General features: G+C 36.1%; 1 protein-coding gene across 3 annotated transcripts in view; it reads left to right on the top strand.

Moving 5' to 3' along the window:
- The window catches only part of EIF2B3 (eukaryotic translation initiation factor 2B subunit gamma), an 89,850-nt gene that overhangs the window by 9,386 nt on the left and 58,321 nt on the right, over nt 1-22,143 (top strand). For all 3 annotated transcript variants that reach the window (XM_087929828.1, XM_026707212.2, XM_026707213.2), the window contains exons 4-5: nt 10,240-10,399; nt 11,862-11,973. In XM_087929828.1, coding sequence (XP_087785954.1) covers nt 10,240-10,399; nt 11,862-11,973 — 272 coding nt within the window. The remainder of the gene's footprint in view (nt 1-10,239; nt 10,400-11,861; nt 11,974-22,143) is intronic.

The raw sequence follows: 22,143 nt of genomic DNA, 5'->3' as shown, positions 1-22,143 counted from the left end.
AGTCGCTCAAAATCTTCATAATGGAGCTTGTTAATGCTATGGGCCTATAGTCATTGAGAGTGTTTATATTTTTTTGGGAACGGGGATGATGGTTGCAGCCTTCAGGCATTGTGGGATGGTGGCATGTGTTAAAGATAGATTGAACAGCTCTACATTTCTGCCAACTGGTCAGCACGTGCTTTAACTACTGCACCAGGAATGCTATCAGGCCCAGCAGCTTTCCTGGGATTTACTGCTCTCAGTGTTTTTCTCACCTCATGCACCTGAAGAGAAAGAGGTGCAGCATTGTAGTCCTCATGAGGCAGTATGTCCAGGTTCTTGGTGGCCTCAAAGCGTGCGAAAAAGCTGTTTAGCTCCTCTGCCAGAGTGCTACTGCTCTCGCTGTTTGTTGGGCCCTGGCCTTTATAGTTGGTCAGGGCCTGTATTCCCCTCCACATCTGCCGTGGATCACTGTCAGTAAAGTGGCATTCAACCTTCCTCCTATACATCTCCTTAGCATGTTTGATGCCCCTTCTCAGCTCAGCTCTGGCAGTGCTGTACTGTGAGATGTCACCTGCTCTGAAAGCCAGATCACGGGCCCTGATCAGAGTCTGGACTTCGCTGGTCATCCAGGGTTTCCTGTTTGGGAAGGTCCATATGCGTTTGTTCACAGTGACATTTTCTACACAGGTCTTCATGTAGAAAAGCATAGTCTCTGTGTATAACTCGAAGTCCTGTTGTTTGAAGATGCTCCAATCTGTGTGGGCAAAATAGTCCTGAAGCTGGGAGAGGGCATTTTCAGGCAAGCATCTAATAGTTTAACTGCTAGATTTTGCTCTCTTCCTAAGGGGAGTGTAAGCTGGTATTAAAAGCAGGGTGAAATGGTCTGATTGTCCTAAGTGGGGAAGAGGTTTTGCTCGATAAACATGCTTAATATTTGAATACACATGATCAAGTGTGTTTTTTCCCCTGGTTGGGCACTTAACATGTTGGTACAGTTTGGGGAGCACAGTTTTTAGGCATGCTCTGTTGAAATCCCCAGCAATGATATGAACGCCCTCAGGATGAGCTCTCTGTTGCATGGTAATTATGTCTTGAAGTGCCATGCTAACATTAGCATCTGGAGGTAAATATACAGCAGTGATGGTAACTTATGTTAGCTCCCGTGGCAGGTAAAACTGGTGAGCAATGGCTGTTTGTTATTTTGCTGTTTGTGTACCAGTCTTTACGTCACATAAATAATTAGGCCCCCCCCTTCTCTTACCGGAGGCTATATTGCGATCTTGACGGTGCAAGGTCCGGTCTGCTAGCTCCACTGTAGCATCAGAGATTTACGGGTGCAGCCAGGATTCTGGGACAATTAGCAGACAGCACTCACGAATTGTGTGATTGTGGGAGATCTGCAGCTGTAGTTCATCCACTTTGTTTACAAGGGATCTGGCGTTTGTGAGGAACATAGATGGTAATGGGGGTTTCTGTGGTCTCTTCCTCAATTGAGTTAGTAGGCCGGCTCTGCAACTCCCCCACACAATTATTATTTTGCTCATCTTAGACATTAATTCATTTTGAAGTTCTCTTGTAAACCTGGATCCTATTATGAAAAACGAATGGTTACAGAGAGGACCGCTGTAGGGAATGTCAAAGTCAAGTTCAATTAAGGTTATGGTAATCCAGTTTTCTTACATAAACATTTTTCCTCTATGGACTAGTCAAAGCAATAAATATATTTCCAGCACATATATGGTAGGGAAGTTGCTCGTCTTGCCGAAGGTCACTATGTGTATTTGCTGTTCCCTTACTTTAGTTCTGGAAGAGGGTGGAAAAACATGTGGAGCAGCTAACTCATCTATAGGGCCCATCTTATAAAATAATGCAATTTGCCCCATCAAAACTTGGAATGAAATGTCTTATAATTTCTAAACACTAATGATGCTTCTTCAAAACAGAATTAATCTGTTTACTATTGTAATTAGAAAAGTTATCTGTGGAGATTCTCAATCATCCAGGTCATGATTGTCCGAAAGGCAACTAGACTTTCTTGGTTGTTTTTTTCCTTTGAAGATGTTTCGCTTCTCATACAAGAATCCGAACTGAAGAAGCTCTTGAATGAGAAACAAAATGTTTTCAAAGGAAAAAAAAACAAAGTCCAGTTGCCTTTTGGAAAAAGCACCTTTGTTGTAGAAAGGAAGGATTGCCTCTCTTGTGGGTGTGTTCTCAAAAGTTCTCCTTAAATCTTAGAATTGAGAATTAGGTTGCTACTATTCTTTCTTTAGAATAGATATTTTTTTGGTATACACCATTATGGTTTTGAAAAGAAATGGGGACTATTTTCTCTTTTAAAAGGTCATGAAAGTAGTAAAAAGTTGGCAAGATTTGGGTCTCCTAGATGGTAGGAACTGATAAAATAAGATACTTGATTGAAGTTGAGCTCCAGAAAAAAATGTGTTCTTGGCACTGATTATTTTAAGTAATATAATAAACTGAATAAGTCTTATCAATTCAGTGAGACCATATGAAATTATTTAAATATATCAGTATCAATATATTTATACATATGAAGTTGACATATGGTTGTTAAAGAAGATGGTTACATGAGAAAGCTCTTAAATTGGCTACTTCCCTCATGCTGATTCCTGTCCATATAGGCAGCTTTATTCTCTGTGCTGTAATTTAATAGTATGTAATACCTGAAATTATTTACACAGATTCTCACAGAATTTACGCAGTTACTATACTTTTGCTCTCTTCACAACTTTAGAATAGGTACATAGGTTTAGAGTCCCACTTGTAATAGTTTGGATCATATTAATGTTGATTAATATTGGTAGGTAACTTTGAAATGTTGGCATTTTGCCTGAATGATATAGAAAAGAAAAGCTTAATTTAAATGTCTGTGGAGATTCTCAGTGATCCAGGTCATGGTTGTCCCAAAGGTACCTTTTCAAGAGGCAACTGGACTTCCTTGTTTTTCTTTGAAAATGTTTCGCTTCTCATCCAAGAAGATTCTTCAGAATTGAAGAAGCTTCTTGGATGAGAATCGAAACATTTTCAAAGAAAAAGAATTCCAGTTGCCTCTTGAAAAAGTATCTTTGGGACTTAATTTAAATGCTTACTCATAGAAATTCTGAACACCTTTCAAAACCAATTTGGCATTTTTTCACTTTTTTTTCATCTATAATTTAAGGATTAGGGGAAAGATAGTGAAGGTGTGTCCCATCCAGTTGTTGGCAAGGTGAGAAAAAAAGAAATAGCCATTTTTAAACGCGGACTTTTGAATTATAATCTTGAATGTTTTATTCAAATAGAAGGGAAAGAAAGAAAGAAAGAAAGAAAGAAAGAAAGAAAGAAAGAAAGAAAGAAAGAAAGAAAGAAAGAAAGAAAGAAAGAAAGAAAGAAAGAAAGAAAAATGTATTTTTATATAACATTTGTAAACAATGCTGTTAAGGGAGCCACTTTGGTGTGGTGGTTAAGATATCAGGCTAGAAAATGTGAGACCATGAGTTCTAATCCTGCCACAGCCACAAAGCCAGTTATGTGACCTTTGCCAAAAGGAGGCAATGGCAATCCATTTCTGAAAAATCTTGTCAAGAAAACTACAGTGACCTATCCAGACAATTACCAGGATTAAAAGCTGGAAGGCACATACACACATGATACTGCTAAATTCTGAAATTGGTGATGGGCATAAAAGCTATATAGTTTTGGTCTCCTAAACCAATATATAGTCTGTTGGATTTATACAATATAGCAAAAATTTATAGCGCAGTTTAAAAACAGTGAATAAGGATAAATGAACCTACTACAACTGCAGCTGAATGTTTTATGGCTTACTTTAGCAACTGTAAAACTGGAATGAATCCTACATGCTAATGTTTTGGGTGAAACTGCATATTTCAGGTGTTTAGCCTTAGGGATCTATTAACTGACTTCAGATAGTAGATACCTAGATTACATTTTCCAAAGAGATGGGGTGGATAGGACTTAATGCACTAGTAGTTGAACAATAAGAAATAACTACTGCATCAGTAGGTAAGGTTAGAAGCAAGTAATTGGGAAGAGGTTCTGCCTTGCTGGAGGTCTTCAGACAGAAGCTGGAATGTTGAGAAAAGCACAGGAGACTGTAAATGGAAAAGATGCTTGAACCTCTTATAAAAATTATAAATCAGGTGATCTTTATGCAATAAGAACCACACCCTAAATCCCCCCTGGTTTGTTACCATTTTTTTGAAAGAAATCGCATGATTTTAACGTTATATAAAGAAATATTTCATTTGATTTGTTCTGATATCCAGCTTAATTGGATAAAGCCGTATTCTGATATTATGAAAGAAAAAAAATACTCAAGCATTAAATATGTCTGATAAAATGCTCAATAAGCCTCTTTAATGTCTTCTTTGAGTTGCTCTTATCCACTTAAGAAAGTGGTTTCCTAAGAGAGCAGCTGTGGCACTGCTTAACTTAACTGCCCTGAGTCACTCTAAGAATGAGATTGCAGTATGTAAATTTGATAGATAAATAAAAATAAATTTTATAACACTAAAAATTGCTGTATGTTTAGAAAACTATTATAGTAACATATATTGTTACAAAGATCTACAGTAATATATATTATTACAAGGATCTACTGTTAGTGCAGTTTTCTGAACTGTAGGGACTATTGTGAGCTTTATTAAATTAAACTACCTGTATTTCTGTTGCAATATAACAGAATCTTATGTGGCCAGAATTTAACCCACAAACTCTGTGTAGTTATGATATGTTTATTTTCATCATATACTATTTCTTTTGTATTCAGCAATTTAACACTGCAATCCTTTAAATACCTACTCCCAAAATACCCTACTGAGTTTAGCAAAGTGTCCTAGTTAAGCGCACATAGGGTTGCAGCACACAATTTTTAGGGATTAAAAAAATATTGGCTTGACTACTAATTTGAAATAAGAATAACATTTCTCTTTTATGTGGTCTAGGTGATCCTAGATCATCTGCCTTCAGGGATTTTCTCTGGGATATCTAAATCAATTAATATTTTTGGCTTAAATCTTACATCAGAAAGCCTTAACTATTAATTTAGATGGGCTATATATTTCATTATTGGTTTCACAGCTATTATTTTTGCATTTGCATAAAATCAATTTTGTGTAAAATTAATTAACACTACTGTGCCCTTTTAATCCAATGGATCTGTGTGGGAGAGTTCTGTTTTTTTCAATCACTGGTCATAATGAGCTTTTCTTACTATATGGTTTACAAACGTACTGACCATATTCCCCCGCCCCCTTCTGCCACATCAACCATTGAAAGCAAAGGAAAATAGAAGTGTCTACTAGGGTGCTTGCCTAGTTTATTTTTCATTCAGGCATTAGTTTATTCTTTCAGGGGTTCCATACTGGAAAAAGGGCATCCATCAGACAGTAAGGACTTTATTTATGAGGGTGTTGGTGTTTCAAAGGGGAGGCTGTTGAATCCCAAAAGAGCCTTTCATGGTGTACTCTCAGCATGTATCTGAGGCCACTGCTCTGCTCATCAGGAGGAGAGGCAGAAATTTGGGCTTCACTTAGCAACCGTGTGTTTCACTGGTCCCTGTGCTCTCTGACGTTTATTTACATATTGAAGAGTAAATGGGTAGAACAGATGGCAACCAGACATTTGGTGGTTCTGTTCCCTTTCGCTCCTCAGGGGTCTTGTATTCAGCCTTTGCCAGAGTTCATCCTAAAAAAAAATGAGAAGGCTGTTCGCAGTTATGAAAGCCTTGTTGGCAGTTTATGAGGATGACAGATTAAAATAGTGTAGCTAAATAATTACAAGATTGAGTTAACAAGTCCAAAATGAAGGCTTACCCATGGGCCTGAGGTGGCTTTCATCATTGACAAGAAGGACGTATTCTACCAAAAAAAGATCTAGTTTTTTAAAGCAACCAAACTGCAACCTCCAGGTTTTCAACAAAATGTTTTATTGTCAAAATAAGTTTGACAGATACAGTTCATAGCTTTTAAGTGTTCCTCGTGTGCATAACCAATAATTATTTGAATATTTATTCAGATTATTAGTTGGTGTGGAATTTTATTTTTTCTTTGCTCCTATCAGGTTAAGTGGGATTATTTTATAATATGTGGATAAATTTTTATGTGTAATCAGTTTTTCTTAGTATTTCAGAATATTTCAGTCTTTGAAAAATTGCTTTATATGCAGATGAATTGGTTAAAAAAGGGATAAATTTTGTAGTTTATTTCCTTTTCTTTTAAAGTTTTACTCCTTAACCCATTGCTAGATATGACCTAGTCTTTCTAGTTAACCCTGTAATAGTATTAAATTATTACTCGGTAGATAGTTAAACTGATACATCATTCTTTGGAGATTTTATGGTGGGTGGCACTGGTGGAAGGGAGGAGGAGGAGGAGGAGAACAATGACTATTGTTCCAGACCAATTATTATTTTCAAAAGGAGCAATATTCATATTCTTCTATTAAAGGAATATAGGCTCAGAATTTTGCCTGAAGCTAAAGGAAGAGGAATTAAAATGACTTTTGTTTGAGGAATATTGTGAGTAGTATAGAATTTATGTAATAGTTTAAGATGAAATAAATTGTTTTTATTTTATTTATAATTACTTCAGAATATGAAAAATTAATGTTCAAGTCACCTGTCTAAAAAGTTTTGAAAAACAATCATGATGGAATTATTTTTTGTAACATCGATCATTTTTGTTAATAACATGCTATAATGTGCCTCTGCGAAAATGACACATTTGATCTGGGGAAAAATTCTCTTTAGATAATATAAATCACCTTGTAAAATTGGTCCCAGCAATATCTTTAGTATAGTAACCGTTAGTATAGTAACTATTTCAATTTTTAAAAAAAGAAAAATGCTTTTGAAGTAGAATTAGGGGAAAAAAAGTTTACAAACCAACTTTTTATCTAGATTTCTTTCCTGTGTTTTATCTTTCATTTTCGTTTAAAGATTCATAAAAATATAGTGCTATGCAAAAAGAAGCATTCTCTACATAAAATATAGAATTGCAGAGCAGGAAGGAATTATTTAGCTGATGTCCTATCCTATCCCATTCCTTCAGGCTCAATGCAGTACTTGCAAGCAGGATAAAATAATGAAAATTGAAAAAGTGTGTGAGGTAATGAAATTGTTTTCCTTATTCTCTTATTGCATTCATATGAATCAGGCTCAGCCTAAGAAGAATGTAGAACAATCCAGCCACACTTCAGTTCCTTATTTGCTTAAACGTAATACAAACTAAACCCTTACTATTCCCACCCTAGTGGATATGACCTGATAGATTCTAGGGAGTGGCAGTTCTAACTCTCTTCCTCTGTCCTCTATCTAGTTCCGGGCTGTGCTCCCCTCCTCCTGTTTCTGGAATGTGCTCCCTTCTTCCCGCTGCTTCACTGTAATCCATCTCACCAGCTCTCCCTCCGTAGGAACTATACTATAAAATTCTCAAATGAAAATACCAGGCTGTCACTTGAATGTCTTGAACTTATTGGTTAGTGTGCTTCTGTATGTAGGAATGACCTAAGGAGATAAGGGGAAAAGATGCCCCCTAGGGAACGATCAGATGAGAGAGGGCATAGCCCACAATTGCATAATGGGCAGAGAAAGAGACTCAGAAAGGAAGCTGTCCAACTTCTCAGGCTGTAAAAGAGACAGCAGGAGATTTAGCGCTATCAAAGTTCTGCTAATGTAACCTCATAAATGAATGTAGAACTAGCTGAACTGGTCCTGTTCCCTATCTGGTCTACCTAGGAAGGCTTATAGCTTCATTTCTGCCTTCCCTTCAGAGTATACATCTTATTATGTGGGATAGAATAGGAGTTGAGAAACGCTGGCCCAACATCAATCAATCATTCATTCATTCATTCATATTTATTTATTTATTTATTTAAGGTCTCAGTAATTATTATGTATTAAATTATACATTTATTAAACATATATATTCATATCTAAGTGACCTAATCTTGGAAGTGCTTTAGAATTCTCCAGCATGTGTCCTTGGCCACCTCAGTCAAGATTTACTGGAGTTGAAACTTTATACATCAGACTGAAGAAGGTGGCTTAATGGCAAGAAATCTTTGGTTACAGTTTCTTATTTCTGTCATTCTCACAGGTCGAAGGCTCTCTTAGCAATCTGTAGGGAGAAGTAATCTAAAGCATGGTTTTTAAACAGTAGAATGAAATTACATCTATAGGGAACAGTGTTGAATCAGCACTTAGAAGAGTATTGTATCTGCTCCCTGCTCCCTTACAAGTATTGTAAATGTACAAAGGGCCCTTGCAAGATACATATTAATATAAAAGTGATGCAGAGACAGAAACCTGGATACCTGATTTGCAGAGAATGTTTTATGTCATGCTCATTGTGCATAATGAGAGCTCACCCCCTTTTTAATTAATATTTTTAAGAAATGTATTTCCTAGAAAAGAAAACCTAAATGTTGATATTAACAGAATATCCCCTATCTTTCAGATATTTTCCTGGCACAATAGTGCAAAAACTATCATAGTTTTCATGTTAGAAATAATATGTTTATAAATTTCAGTTTGCTGGAGCAAAAAAGCCCAGTTTGGGCTGTTTGCATATTTATAATGTTTTGCCTGGGCAGGCTGACCCATTCAGAAGGGGGCTACATCCTACTTTGTAGACATTCTAAAAACACCATTGCATCAGCCGCCTTCTTCCTCTGTAAGATGTTCCCTGTCCCTACTGCTCACCTTCCCCTCTTCTCTTTTTCTGGATAGATGGGCATTATTCCAAAGACAGCACGGGGCTGAAACAGCCCTCCATTTTTATTTTCTAAGAAACTTTATGAGACCCAGTAGCATTCTTGGAAATAAAAGCAGGAATGGAAGTTGAACTATGCTTTATAGTATTCCAGATATTCGCCTGTAACATTTTCTTTTAATAACAAATCTTTTAGAATTATCAAATCTTTAATTTGGACTTGCACTGATAATGTTTATTGAATTAATCTTATCTTGAACTAGATGTATTCTTAAATTTTGTGTCAGTGAAATTTAAATAAAGTACATACGTTGGCATAATGGATTTGGGGTATTTATAAATAAATAGTTGCTGCTGGGAATTCCAGAGGTCGACCTTACAAGAGGATGAAAAATGTCAACAGCTTTAATTCAGCATGAGTTTAACAATAATAATTTCCCATCAAGTCAGTTTTGACTGTTAGCAATCACATAGATTTTCCCCACTAACTGGTCAGACAGTTTTCCCCTAACTGGTGTTTCAGACCCGCTAATGGTGCAATCATGAATACAGCAAATGAGGCCATCCAGTTTGCTGTTGGTCACCATCTTCTGAAATATGATAATTCGAGCCTGGAAATTTGTGCCTTGAGTGAGAACAAGGCTGGGTTGATGTCTTCAGTGATCCATTTGTTTGTTTTCAGGATGTCCACTATATTCTCTGGAATCTTTTCCAACACTAAAGTTCAAGAACATCAATACTCTTGATACCAACGTTCATTTCCATAGATTGTCACAAGGAATACTATTTCTTGCGCTGTTTTAATCTTGCTGGATATAGATACATCTCTGTGACTGAATACCTTTTCCAAATGGTGCGCTTAATTTCAGGCAATACGCTATTGGATAAGAAAATCTCAGGATTGTCACTATAAACTTGTGCATGTTTTTCTCATTCTGCAATCCAGAATTATATGGCGAGGAGAGGATTAAAATAAAATACCACTAGCCCTTACCAAATATGGCAATAACAGAAATATTAAAGTAATATGTACTATTTAGGTTTTTTGGCAGAGACATTGCAAGAATACCACACTGGAGGTGGCTATTGGACAAACAGCTGACCCCACCTCCCCCTGCTGCCCATCTTGCTCCCCCCTTCCCCATTTTTTAAATTCATATTGCTGTACTTTCATTATCTATTTTTATTGTTCAATTGTGTTACTATTTTTATATTTACATTTTTATAATTTTCTACTGTTGTAAGCTGCCCAGAATAGTCCCACAGCAAGGTGCACAGCAAATGAATTTAATAAGAAAGAAGGAAATAAAATAAATGTCTAGCACATAAAATGCCTTTAAAAGGCAGAAATAAATAATTAATAACTATAAAATAATAAAAAGCTGTTGTAGGATTGATAATAGAGTGTTAACAAATTTAGCAGTGTTTGCTGAGAAGCCCTCCGGTGTACTCTCTTCATATTTCAGAACAGTGCATATACATGTTTATAAGGAAACAATATTTTTCTTTTATGTTTTGACAGACAGATTTGTTGGTGCTGAGTTGTGATCTAATTACAGATGTTGCTCTTCATGAAGTAGTAGATTTATTTCGAACTCATGATGCCACACTCTCCATGTTAATGAAGAAGGTCTGTGAACCCACAGAACTTGGACCTGGGCAAAAAGGAAAGAAAAAATTAGGTAATTCAGTGAGCCTTATTCTGGAATTTGAACCCCTGGTAGTTTCACAAGGTTTGGTAGTTTCTGCAGAGTGTAACAGTTTTCACAAACTGCAAGCAGAAATGTTATCGCAGTTTCTCTTCCTATTCCTGATAATCATATAATTATTATAATTACTATTATGATGTTGCCATGCAATATAAGAGTCTGTCATTGTTCTGTTAGATTCTTACAGCAATTCTTTTCCTAATCACAAAATATTGGGTTACTTAGCAATTATATTGAAACAGCTTGATATATACCATCGGGTAAACTGCTCAATCAGAACCCCAAAATAAACTATACTTGACTTAAAGGATTATTCCTTTAATAAAAAATTATTAGTTCAAAAAGAATCTACCAGATTCTGTCTGATTTTGGCCACCATAGACTAACACAGCTCTCTTCCAACAATACTCAATATGGTGACTTTCTTTGTAAACCTTACAATTCATGTACTCAAAATATTTGTTGTTTGTGGCGTTCCATCACTATTCTGTTTAGGCAGAATAAACATAAGTTTCTTAAATAAAATTACTGCTACAGTGCTTATGTTCTCCTGTTTGTATTCATTAACTTTGGCAATGTCTCTTTTAGAAATGATTCCTCAATTTTAGAATGTCTTAGAAAATTTACTCTTTATTTCTACATAAGTCCAAGAGTCTAGCTATTAATTAATATTATTATATGAAACAATATGTCTTTCAATACTTGCTAGCTGTGCCAAAAATAATAAAATTTTGGTGAGAAGAAGAAAACAGCTATTCCCAGATGCCTTCATTATCCCTGATTCAATAATTCAAATTATAAAGCAGTAAAGTGGCAAGACAAGTATCTTTCAAATTACAGCCACACATAGCTAAAGGATCTTTCATGGAACTTCTTTATGTTTCTTTGATTCCTCCCTGATTGGAACACCCTTGCTAGAATTTTCAGGAAAATTATTTCAGGTTCAATGAGCAAACTTTGTTGACATTTATACAGGTAGTCCTCAACTTACAAACATTCATTTTGTGACCATTCAAAGTTACAATGACATTGAAAAAAGTGATGTTTGACTTTACTTGTGACTAATGTAGCATCCCCCCACCATAGGATCAAAATTCAGGTGCTTGGCAACCGGCATGTATCCATGATGGTGGCAGCATTCCAATGCCATGTGATTGCCATTTGTGATCTTCCCAACCAGTTTCTAACAAGCAAAGTCACTGGGAAAGTTGGATTCACTTAAGAACCCATTATTCACTTCACTGCAGTGATTCACTTAACAATTGTGGCAAAAGTCATAAAATAAGGTCCACTGAACAACTGCTTTGTTCTAGTCTCAATTGTGGTCATAAGTCGAGGACCGCCTGTATATGCTTTGTTTCAGGTGTCTAGCCATACCCTTACTAGGTTACAGACAAGAATTGTAAAGAAGTTATGTTATGATTTTCTATTTCAGTGGAACAGCGTGACTTCATTGGAGTAGATGACTCAGAGAAGAGGTTGCTTTTCATGGCCAATGAAGCAGATTTGGATGAAGAAATTGTCATTAAGAGATCTATTCTTCAAAAGTAAGCTTTGGACTTTGCCTCTTTCCAAATTAACATGTTTAAATCTTATGAGATATACTGAAAACAAGTAATTATGGAGATGAAGGCTAGCTGCTACGAATATTCAAAATTTTCCGTTTCACCCAGATTCTAAGTTTGTGTGATGTTTTGTGATGATGTGTATTTATAGTTGTTATATGGGTTTTTCAAAGCTAATTCATAATAATATGCACCATAAAATTGCAATGTGAAATTGAGCAATTTAATTATTTATTTCCTATAGCTAGGTTCATAGCTTATTATTAATCCAGGAGAACATGGGGTGAACGTTACAGTCTCTAACTGTCTCCCACAAAAGATAAGCTACTATACTGATCATTCCTTTTACTGCAATTTTGTTAGCTTTGCTTTCCATTTGTTTCATCATTTTTCAAGTAGTACTAACATGGAAAGCCAGTAGAATCCATTTATTTTCATTTTTTCAAACTGATAAAGTGAAATTGGGAAGGAGGAACTAAGAAAAAGTGCAAACTGGAATATCTCAGTAAGTGAATATAAAAATAATATTTTCTGAATTTTCTATATGAATACATATATTATTGATTATTTTATCTATTATTGTTATTTTTCTAATTTGGTTTAAGGCACAGTATGAAAATCTGATCCTCTGAAGCATTTTATAAAAAAGCATTGCATTAATTCTCCCTTCAAAGGTGGTGTTACTAGACTATATTCTAACATTACAATTAACATTGAATATTAATCTTGCAATGAGATTATGTGCAACACAGATGTGAAGTTCCAAATTCAGTTTCCTTGACAATTGGAATAATAAGAACGTTTTCTAAGCATTTTCTTTTCTAACCTAATAAAGTAGAATTACAGAATTAGCTTTATCATTATTCTCTATTATGGTCATTAACTAGCATAAAGTAAAATCACTAAACAAATAAAATTATAGATTTATAAAGTGGACAAGTAGGATTAAAATAAATGGAGTACATGTATGTATTTATGTATCTATTTTATTCAATTTAGGTGCCACTTAACTTTAAATTGACCTTGGGTGGCCAGAGTATAAACTTGAATCACTGTGATATCATTAAGTTGCCACTTGATTACAAGAATTAAAATTAAAAGTATAACAAGAAACACAGCCAACTACTTGATTTAGTTTAGGGTTCAAAAATAACAGTCTTTCTGCTCCTATATTTCAGTGTAGGGGCTCTGTAATTCTAATTATACCTCAGACATGCTTTACTTGGTTTTTAGCAAACAAAGCAATAAAATAACTAAGAGGAATAGTAAGAAACAGGCTATATAGCTAAAATGAATAAAACATGTTGAATGATTCTTTACGCTGCTTATCAAAACTTCCCAAATGACGGATTTAAAAAATTACCATAATGCTGCTAAACAAACAGAGAGTAGATCAAATCGAGCTACCCTGTAGAATAAAATTAAGCATCACTACTTGGGGGTGGGGGGGGGGGACCCTTTGTTTTATATTACTTTAAATTGTTAGAACAGTAATATGGAACCAGACTTTTCAAAATTATTTTACTGTAGGAATTGGTTCATAAAAAATGAATGATTCTAAATGATTTCTAGAAATCATTTGGAGATAAGAGATTAGGATAATTAAATTTTGAAGTGTACAGGTTTGGGTAATAACAAATTCTTTCCTTCCTTTCACCATATTTATTGCCTGCCCATTCCTAGTAGACTCTTAGCAAGGAGCTGTATCTTACATTGAATTAGATCTTATATTACACAGGGAAGAAAATTGTTTATATTCAAATAGTAACAATTTTGTTTCATTTTAAAACCTAATTAATTGGGCTATCAGCCCTTACTAGATAATCTTAATTCAGTTTGAAATATTATTTATCACTATAATCCAAAAATGTTTAGCTTCTGAAACTAAGTTTAATTGCCTTTATGTAATACTTTTCTACTGCTGTGAACTACATGAATGTACAAACATCAGGAGTTGAATCTGCTTAAGGAAATAATTAACTTTTTATATTTGGTTCTGAAAAAAATGCAAGTGTTTTCTTAAACTCATAGTTGAAATGCCTAGGAAGATACAGTCAGCTCTTTCATTGACCAATAAAGCTATTAGTATCATGGTAACCAAAGACCATTCAAATGCATGCATCTACCAAAGTCAAATAAAAATTCAGTTTTGGAGATAGCTTTTCCCAAATTGGATATTCTTTAGATATGTGGATTTTAGCTCCCATAATTTTCAGCAGTAGATGTGGGAATTCTGAGAATGGGAAATATATGTAGAGCTTGCAAAATATATGTGGGATTTGCCAAGTTGAGGAAGACTGCTAGTATAGGAATAAGTGCTATAAGAAAAGTGGATTTTGTATTTCCACTGGATTTGTTCATTTCCATCATCATTTGCCAGGTTTCAAATGTTAGCTGCGATAATCCAAACATTGTCATATTTTATGCCAAATGAAGAAATGTTGAATTATCTTTATGTTAAACCAGGATAGGAAATCTGTGTCTTTTCAAATTTTGCTGAACTATAATTCATAGCATCACTCACTATAGGCAGTGTTTCTAGAGAGGCATAGATTTTCCATCTTTGTGTTATCCTAAGGATAGATGTTTCTATCTGGGCATTTGGTATGTACTTTGAAGTCTCACTTCACTAAGCTCTATCTTTCTAAGCATTTGGCAAGCCACAGCATTGAAAAATAATGATAATTCTATTGCCCTTTCTCTATCTCCCATCTTCAAAGGTGGTGGTGGAGCTAATATACTTCTTTTCATGGAGTGAGTACTACAAGCAAATAATTGTTTGCCTCACAATATGTGTGTGTGTGTGTGTGTGTATACGCACATACACACACACATTTGTTTAAAAAAGTATTCTAAAAGACACCTGTTAGAGCAGGTCTAAATTTGGATTATTTCCCCTTAAAATGCTGTGGGTTGTTGGAGGATGAGCTGCCCCCAATAAACCATCCACCTTCGTGGGTGTCCCATCTCTCTAAATGCAGGTGCAGCGCTGTTCCAAAGAGGATGCACTAAATCACAGCCACAATCAAGCCTACTCATTACCTCATACAAAAAGGAATACCTCCTATACAAATGTAATGGCAAGAATGGCTTTGAAGCGACAATACAGTCTCTATTCAAAAGACCTAACCCATTTATGTATGAAAAGGATATTGTGGTTTTACTTAGTCCTCTTTAAAATTCCTTTTGTGGGAGGAAAAGCTTATTTAAGTGCAGAGATGAATCATTAAAAGAATTGTTCAGGCACAGAAATGTATTAGGCAGCTCTAAAATATTAAGAGAATACAAAGTTATGTCATTTTTGTTATTTACAGTGGAGGTTAATTTAAACAACAAGAAGGAATGGATCCTATACTAATACAATAATCTTTGTTAGTGTGGTATTCTCGTGAAATTGTTTCTATGAATCTCTATTATACTTTTTACAGTATAATTCCTGAACATTGCATACCTCCTATAAAGTTAGTACATATTTCAGGTTAATTAGGGATTATATGTCAGTGTTGAGCTTTTTATAGTTACCTCCAAGGCATTGTAAATCACCATGATTAGAAAAGGGCTACCTAGTGAGAACGGCATATTAAGAAGCTAAGAGAATATTCTTTTTGTAAGAGTCAGTTGATTTTTCCCTACTTTTGTAGGTAAAGTTTAGCTGTTATCCCAAAATATGAAGAGAGAACTCCTCTGAATAAAATTGATTGCTGCCTATACAATGCTTGTGCAAATGTCCACATGCACATGCCTTTACATGCTCTTGACTTCAGATAACCACAATAATATACTGAGGAAACTGCCATGAAAAAGCCTTGCTTGCGAAGAACTACAAATTTATTTTTACAATCAATTAATCTTTGAATTTTACATTCGTTTGCATTGCACTGAACAAAAAAAAAAGTGAGGTGTAACATGATGTGCTATATGTCTTTTCCCTTGAGTGGATATGAAATTTAAAGTGAGCCAAGCCGTATTTGTTGTCTACCTATGTTGTCTCTAGCTTATGCTCCTAAATATGGTACTCAAATGGGAAACTAGCTGGAAAGCCTGTTTCTGGATTCTTGCTATGGACTAGGCCTTAGAACAGAGATTTCCAATTTGAGATCCAAACGTCGTATACCTTCCTGAAAACCTTGAATGTGATCCCTTAGAGGCCTTCCCAGATTTTTAACTTTTTAAAGTAAGAGTGAAAAATATTAAACACGTGATCATATGAATTGCATTTAAATTAATTCAATTATTTAAAATTAAAGGAAATCAACTTCAGTTTGTGTCCTGGCCTCACTGATGTCTCACCACATTTCCTACTGTGTGGAATATAGAGCCTGAGATGCTATTCAAGGGCCCAGGGCAGTTCTCATCCCCAAAACAGTTGCACATCTTTGGCTTAGATGACTGAAATACAGGCGTCAAAAATAGAACGGAATGAACATTATTGCAGTTTTAATTGCTTTGTCTTCCCCTGATACATCTTTGTTCTTTAAATAGTCATTTGTCAAGGATCTTGACAAATATAATTCATTAACTCGAGAGTTATACATAATAAGTTGGGCTGAAAGATAATGATTGACCAAGCAAAGTTGCCCAAGGAACATCTCAACTGAGGGATGATTTGACTCAAAATCTTTTGAGTCTATCACTTACTCTACCGCTAGTATACAGGCAATTCTCAACTTACAACCATTCATTTACTGACCATACAAAGTTACAACCGCAATTTTTAAGCATTTTTTACATTTACAGTTGTTGCAGTATTTCCATGGTCAGATGAAAATTTGGACGCTTGACAACTGGCTCATATTTATGACGGATATAGTGTCCTGGTGTCATGTGATCACCTTTTGCAACCTTATGACAAGCAAAGTCAATGGGCAAGCCAAATTCACTTAACTAATTTAATGACTGAAGCAATTCATTTAACAATTGTGATAAGAAAGACCATAAAACAGGATGAAACTCACTTAACAACTGTCTTGTTTAGCAGTAGAAATGTAGGGCTCAGTTGTGGTTGTAGGTTGAAAACTTCCTATATTCATAATGCAGGGTTGTTGGGGTTGACAAATGAAAAAGAAATATTGCACTTGAAAATCTGTTGTTTTAATGTTACGTTTTAATTGCACACTATTAAGAGCTCAGGAAATACTTGCAAGTTGTTAGAACTGACGAGACTCTTTAGGTTGAGGTGGGATAGAAGAGAGTGAAAAAGAGAGAGTTCCAAGGCATGAATAAAAGTAATGGAAAATTATTGTATAGATTTAGATCCAGTAAAAGTGATCACACTAGAGGCCAAAGACCTCTTGTGTTCATCATGTATGAACTGCAGGACGCTGTCTAAACATATTTAAATGATGGCTGTTTACGCACGCATACTTGTAAAACCCCATATACCGGTAACCAAAGAACCTGAAGCAGAAGGTCCACTGAATCCTATAATAATTCTTTTTATTGATACTCTAACAAAGGAATAATTAATAAATGCTACAATAATTTCTTTTAACACAGACTTCTAGGTTTGCATGAATGCAAAACCTTAGCAGAAATCTGGGATAAGCTAGAAACTCACTGTAATAGATTAAACTGCTATATATAAAAAGCAATTGAAAATTTAAATTAGCCACATAGTTTTTAAGGAATTAGAGGCTTAGTGAACCATGTTATCATCCAAAGCTGAAAAAATTGATGTTGGGTAGATTCTTCTGAGGAAAAATATGACATGCAATAATGCCACATACACGCTGAGTATTCTTTGTGGTAGGAAAGTACTTCAGAGTCTACAAATTATGTTCTAGATCAGCGTTTCTCAACCTTGGCAACTTTGGCTGGAGAATTCTGGGAGTTAAGTCCACATTTCTTCAAGTTGCCAAGGTTGGGAAACACTGTTCTAGATGCTTCCGTTGCTTTTCTGTGGGTACACATTCAATAAAACAATCCTCCAAGCTAGACTAGTCACTGAATTTGAACTTTTTCTGTTCTGGCTTACCTGCTTATTATTATGAGATGAGAAGCATGCTATATTTACTTCGTTTTACAACATTTTGTCAATGATAGATTATAAAACTATATGGTTTTGGATTTCAAAGGTAAAGAGCTCTGGCTCCTTATAGGGCAGTTGGAGAGACTGACCTTTTGGTGCATCCATTCCTATATTTTCAGCTTCTCTCTCTCTTATCTTTCAAAGATAAGATAAAATCAAATTTTCTGAGTGGGCATTTCTATTTCTTAAAAATATGTAGGTTTTTAATTATAATCTACTTTGCTCCTTTTGGGGGAGGGGATTTACATTAGAATTTCAGTTCAGAAGCAAAAAAATAGTTAGTGAATCTAATTGCTCTTTTCAGATTACTTTGTCAAAGCTCAGTATGTGTCTGCACATATAAATTTATATAAATTAACCGTCCTCCATTTTGTACCATCTAGCTATATTTAAATTCATCTTTCCCAACCAGCATGACAATAGACCACGAAAGTGTAATCCAACACATTAGTACCAGACCATAAAAGAGGTAATGTCCTTGTCTTTTGAATGTTTATAGGATCTTTCTCAGTGGACAATTCCTAACTTGTTTAGCTTCATAGAATCATTTTACTGTGTTGTTCAGGTGGCATAGAAGACTGAGTCTAAGGTCAGTGAGTTATCCATGCCTATTTGAACACAGTCCAGAGTTTTTTGGCCACATGTTAGACATATGTTACTCATCAATAGTTGTGGAACTCCATGACGCAAACCAGACTGGAATGCAGCAGTTAGTTAACACCCCAGTCTGGGTTGTAAATATATTAGCAAATGTAAAGAAGCAAAAGAGAGAGAAAATATTACATAAAGCACTGCAAGAGTAACATGAGGCATTGGTCAATCGGTGATAAAAAAAGCCCAAGTCTTTTGTAGCTTTTTATTTTAAACTGTCTAGTCAAATCTTTAACAAGGGGCAGTAATAGAGGATTTTCTATCTGGAAATAGCTATGGGAATTGTTTAATTGATTTGTCGTACATCAAGAAATGCTAGCTTGAAAGAGCTCTTATATCAACCCTATCTTTTAGTTCGAAGAAATATGCTTTCTAAAAAGATATATAAGTGAATGTGTTTTCAGAATTGTAGTTACATTTGGTACTGATTGAACTAATTGGAGTTACATAATGACAATTTGCTACACTTACTGCATTGGCTGCTGAGTTAACAATGCATAACCAGCACATTCACAGTGGTGCAATTTGGCTAAGGAAGCTGAAAAAAACAAATACCAGCAGGAATGAGACTACAAAGTAATAGGCCAATTGGGAAGTCACCTAAGGGAGAATGGTCTTCTGAACTGTAATTTTTCGAGTTTGTAGGCAAAGAGAATTGCTGTAGCAATTACTGATTGGCTGTGTAGGTAGTTCTTGACTTATGACCAGTCATTAAGGATCGTTTGAAGTTATGGCGGCTCAGAAAGGTTGCTTTATGGTACGTACAGAGTTCCAGCCATGGTGAAGTGTAACACACACACAAACACACACCCCTAGTTACACGATCATGATTTGATTGCTTGACAATCTGTTCCCATTTACGACCAGTGCCAAGTGTCTCAAAAACATGAGATTGCCAATTGTGATCTTCTCTGCTGGCTTTCCCAGGAAGTCGTTGGGGATCTCTGCACTGAGCTTGAAAAACGAAGCAGGGATCATGACGATCCAAGCTTTGTTTCTCCAGCACCGCTTTGGAGTTCCGTTCCATGCTTGGAGGGGAGAGGAAATTCTGCGCTAGGCTGGACAAACAAAGCAACGATCATGAAGATCTGAGCTTCATTTTTCCAGCCCAGCACAGGAGTTTCTGTCTGCTCATCGAGGGGAGAGGAACTCCAGCACTGGGCTGAATAAATGGAGAATCCTGAAGATCCAAGCTCTGTTCCTGCACTCTACTGCAGGAGTCTCCTTCCATCAGTAGTAGGATTCAAATTATTTTATTACCAGTTCTGTGGGTGTGGCTAGGTGGCTGTGGCTAGGTGAGTGTGATCATGTGACTGGGTAGGCATGGCTTTTTTGTAGCAAACCCTCCTCCCCCACTTTGGGGGACCTTCTGGGCCTCAGGCAAGCCTCCTGGGGGGCATTTTTGCTCCCGGAAGGCTTCCCTGGAGCTCAGAAAGGAAAAAATACCGAGCAGAGGGTGGGCATGCAGCACCCCCCTGCACTCCATTCTGGGGCCTCTTGGGCCTCAGAGAAGCCTCCTTGGGGGGGGCGTTTTTGTTCCCAGAAGGCTTCCCTGGGACCCAGAAAGGAAAAAAAAATGGGCATGGGGAGGTTCTGCGCCCCCCTCCATTTTTTGCCTTCGTGGGCCTCAGGGAAGACTCCTGGGTGAAGCAGTAAGACAGCGAGGGGAATCCTGGCACAGCTGATCATAGGAACAGCTGATTGTCAGGAGTGGAAAAGAAATACTTTGAGGAGTGACTGGGCAGGGAAGAACACAGTGATGTCAGGCTTGTATGCGATGTTGTGCATGTGCAATAAGGAGTGACTGGGAGGTGAGGGGCGACCGGGATGGGGGCATGGCCAGCCAGAAGTTATGACCGGTTCGACGACCCACGCCAAATCTTGCCCAACTATTTTGCTCTATCCATTTAAGTCACCCACACAGTCATTTAACAACTGCAACTGGGAGAACCAGGATTGTGGTCATTGAATGAAGTGGTCATGTGGGTATCTTGTTTAACAACCACTTCACTCAACAACTGAGATTCTGGTCCTAATTGTAATTATAAGTCAAGGACTACCTGTATGGAAGATAATATTTTCTTTGTTCTTTATTTTAAAGGAATCCGAGGACAAAATTAAGCCTCAGAGCATTTGATTGGCTGACTTAATTATTTTAAAATGTTTTCATTTTGTAGGAACAGTGAAGTAGAAATCAGCCATGCTACAAATGTCTCAGGTCCCATAGGTGTTCTTAGAATTTAGAAATGCTGAGTGATGGCAACACAAAGCTTTATTGGAAATATGCTCACCTGCCCAGAACGTGGTAAGCTAAGGGTAGCTGAGAACATATAAAGAGGGTAGCAAAAATGGCAGGAGGTTCCTCCCCAGTTTGCCTTCTCCTGAATGTATTTTGTGATTGCTACCAGCTGGCAGCTATTTTATGAATGAATCTAATCCCAACCTAGACCTTATTCTCCTTCCTCGTGGCAGTAATTTTGTAAGAGCACTCATTTAATTTTAAATTGCCTACAAACCGCTCAAAGTTGAAAACTTTTATTTAGAGCATACAGCAGTCTCTACCTTTTAAAGTGACAAAGGCAGCATGTGTTCCTAGATTCAGATAAGAGAAATTATGAGGTAAATATTTCCCTACTCTCAACTTGCTGCTTTCTGAAATTTACCTCCTCCTGCATTATTGTTTAAAAGAAAGAAAAGCTTCATATTGGAAAGAAATATCAGAAAACCATCGATCAATGGTAGAGAAGAGGAAAGGGAAGAATAATGGTAATCCCGGTCTGGATTGATACCACACATTTGATAGCAAAAAAATGGGCTAAGTGAACAATTGCATGCTGGTATATAATATAACACCAGTTTAACTTAACAAGTTTAAAATTAGATAATTCAGGATGAGAAAAGGAAGAAATTGTCAATATTTCATGTAGCAATCTGCCAATTATAAAAGCATATTTTGAGTTTGGTCAAAAGAAGAAGTAAAATAGGCAAAGATTTTCAGGGCACCTATTTTGTTAAGCAACTTCAAAAAAGTTAAAAAGAAAAGAGGTTGGGGAAAGGGAGGAAGGAATTTTGGCTGCATTCCTGGTTGCGGTTTATCCTTATTGGATCATAGCCATGATACTGCAGCTTCTGGTTGTATTGTTTGCTTGCACTTCGAGTAAAGCTGTGTGTAAAAAAACCCTCTATGAATGTGTTTGTAGGTAACACAATTGTTATACAGGATGCTTTATAAAAATTGTAATAAATTCTATATTCATGGAATTTATATTCTTACAGAGGAAAGAAAGGAGGAAAAAGTCAGGGATAGCTAGATGTATGAAATTACTTCAAGAAGTTGTATTTCAGATTATTTACTATAAACTATTAGGAATATAATGTGTGTTCTGTTCATTGTTAGTGCACATTGGAAGAAATCTATCTAAACTAATGCTAAAAAAGAAATGCATTTATTAAACACTTTAAGTTCTTCTGAA

This window comes from Pseudonaja textilis, chromosome 3 (assembly GCF_049901715.1).
Source record: "Pseudonaja textilis isolate UNSWEBS1 chromosome 3, rPseTex1.2, whole genome shotgun sequence".
Taxonomy (NCBI): Eukaryota; Metazoa; Chordata; class Lepidosauria; order Squamata; family Elapidae; genus Pseudonaja; species Pseudonaja textilis.
Note: the sequence above shows the minus strand (reverse complement) of the source record. Positions and strands in the feature narration are given on the sequence as shown.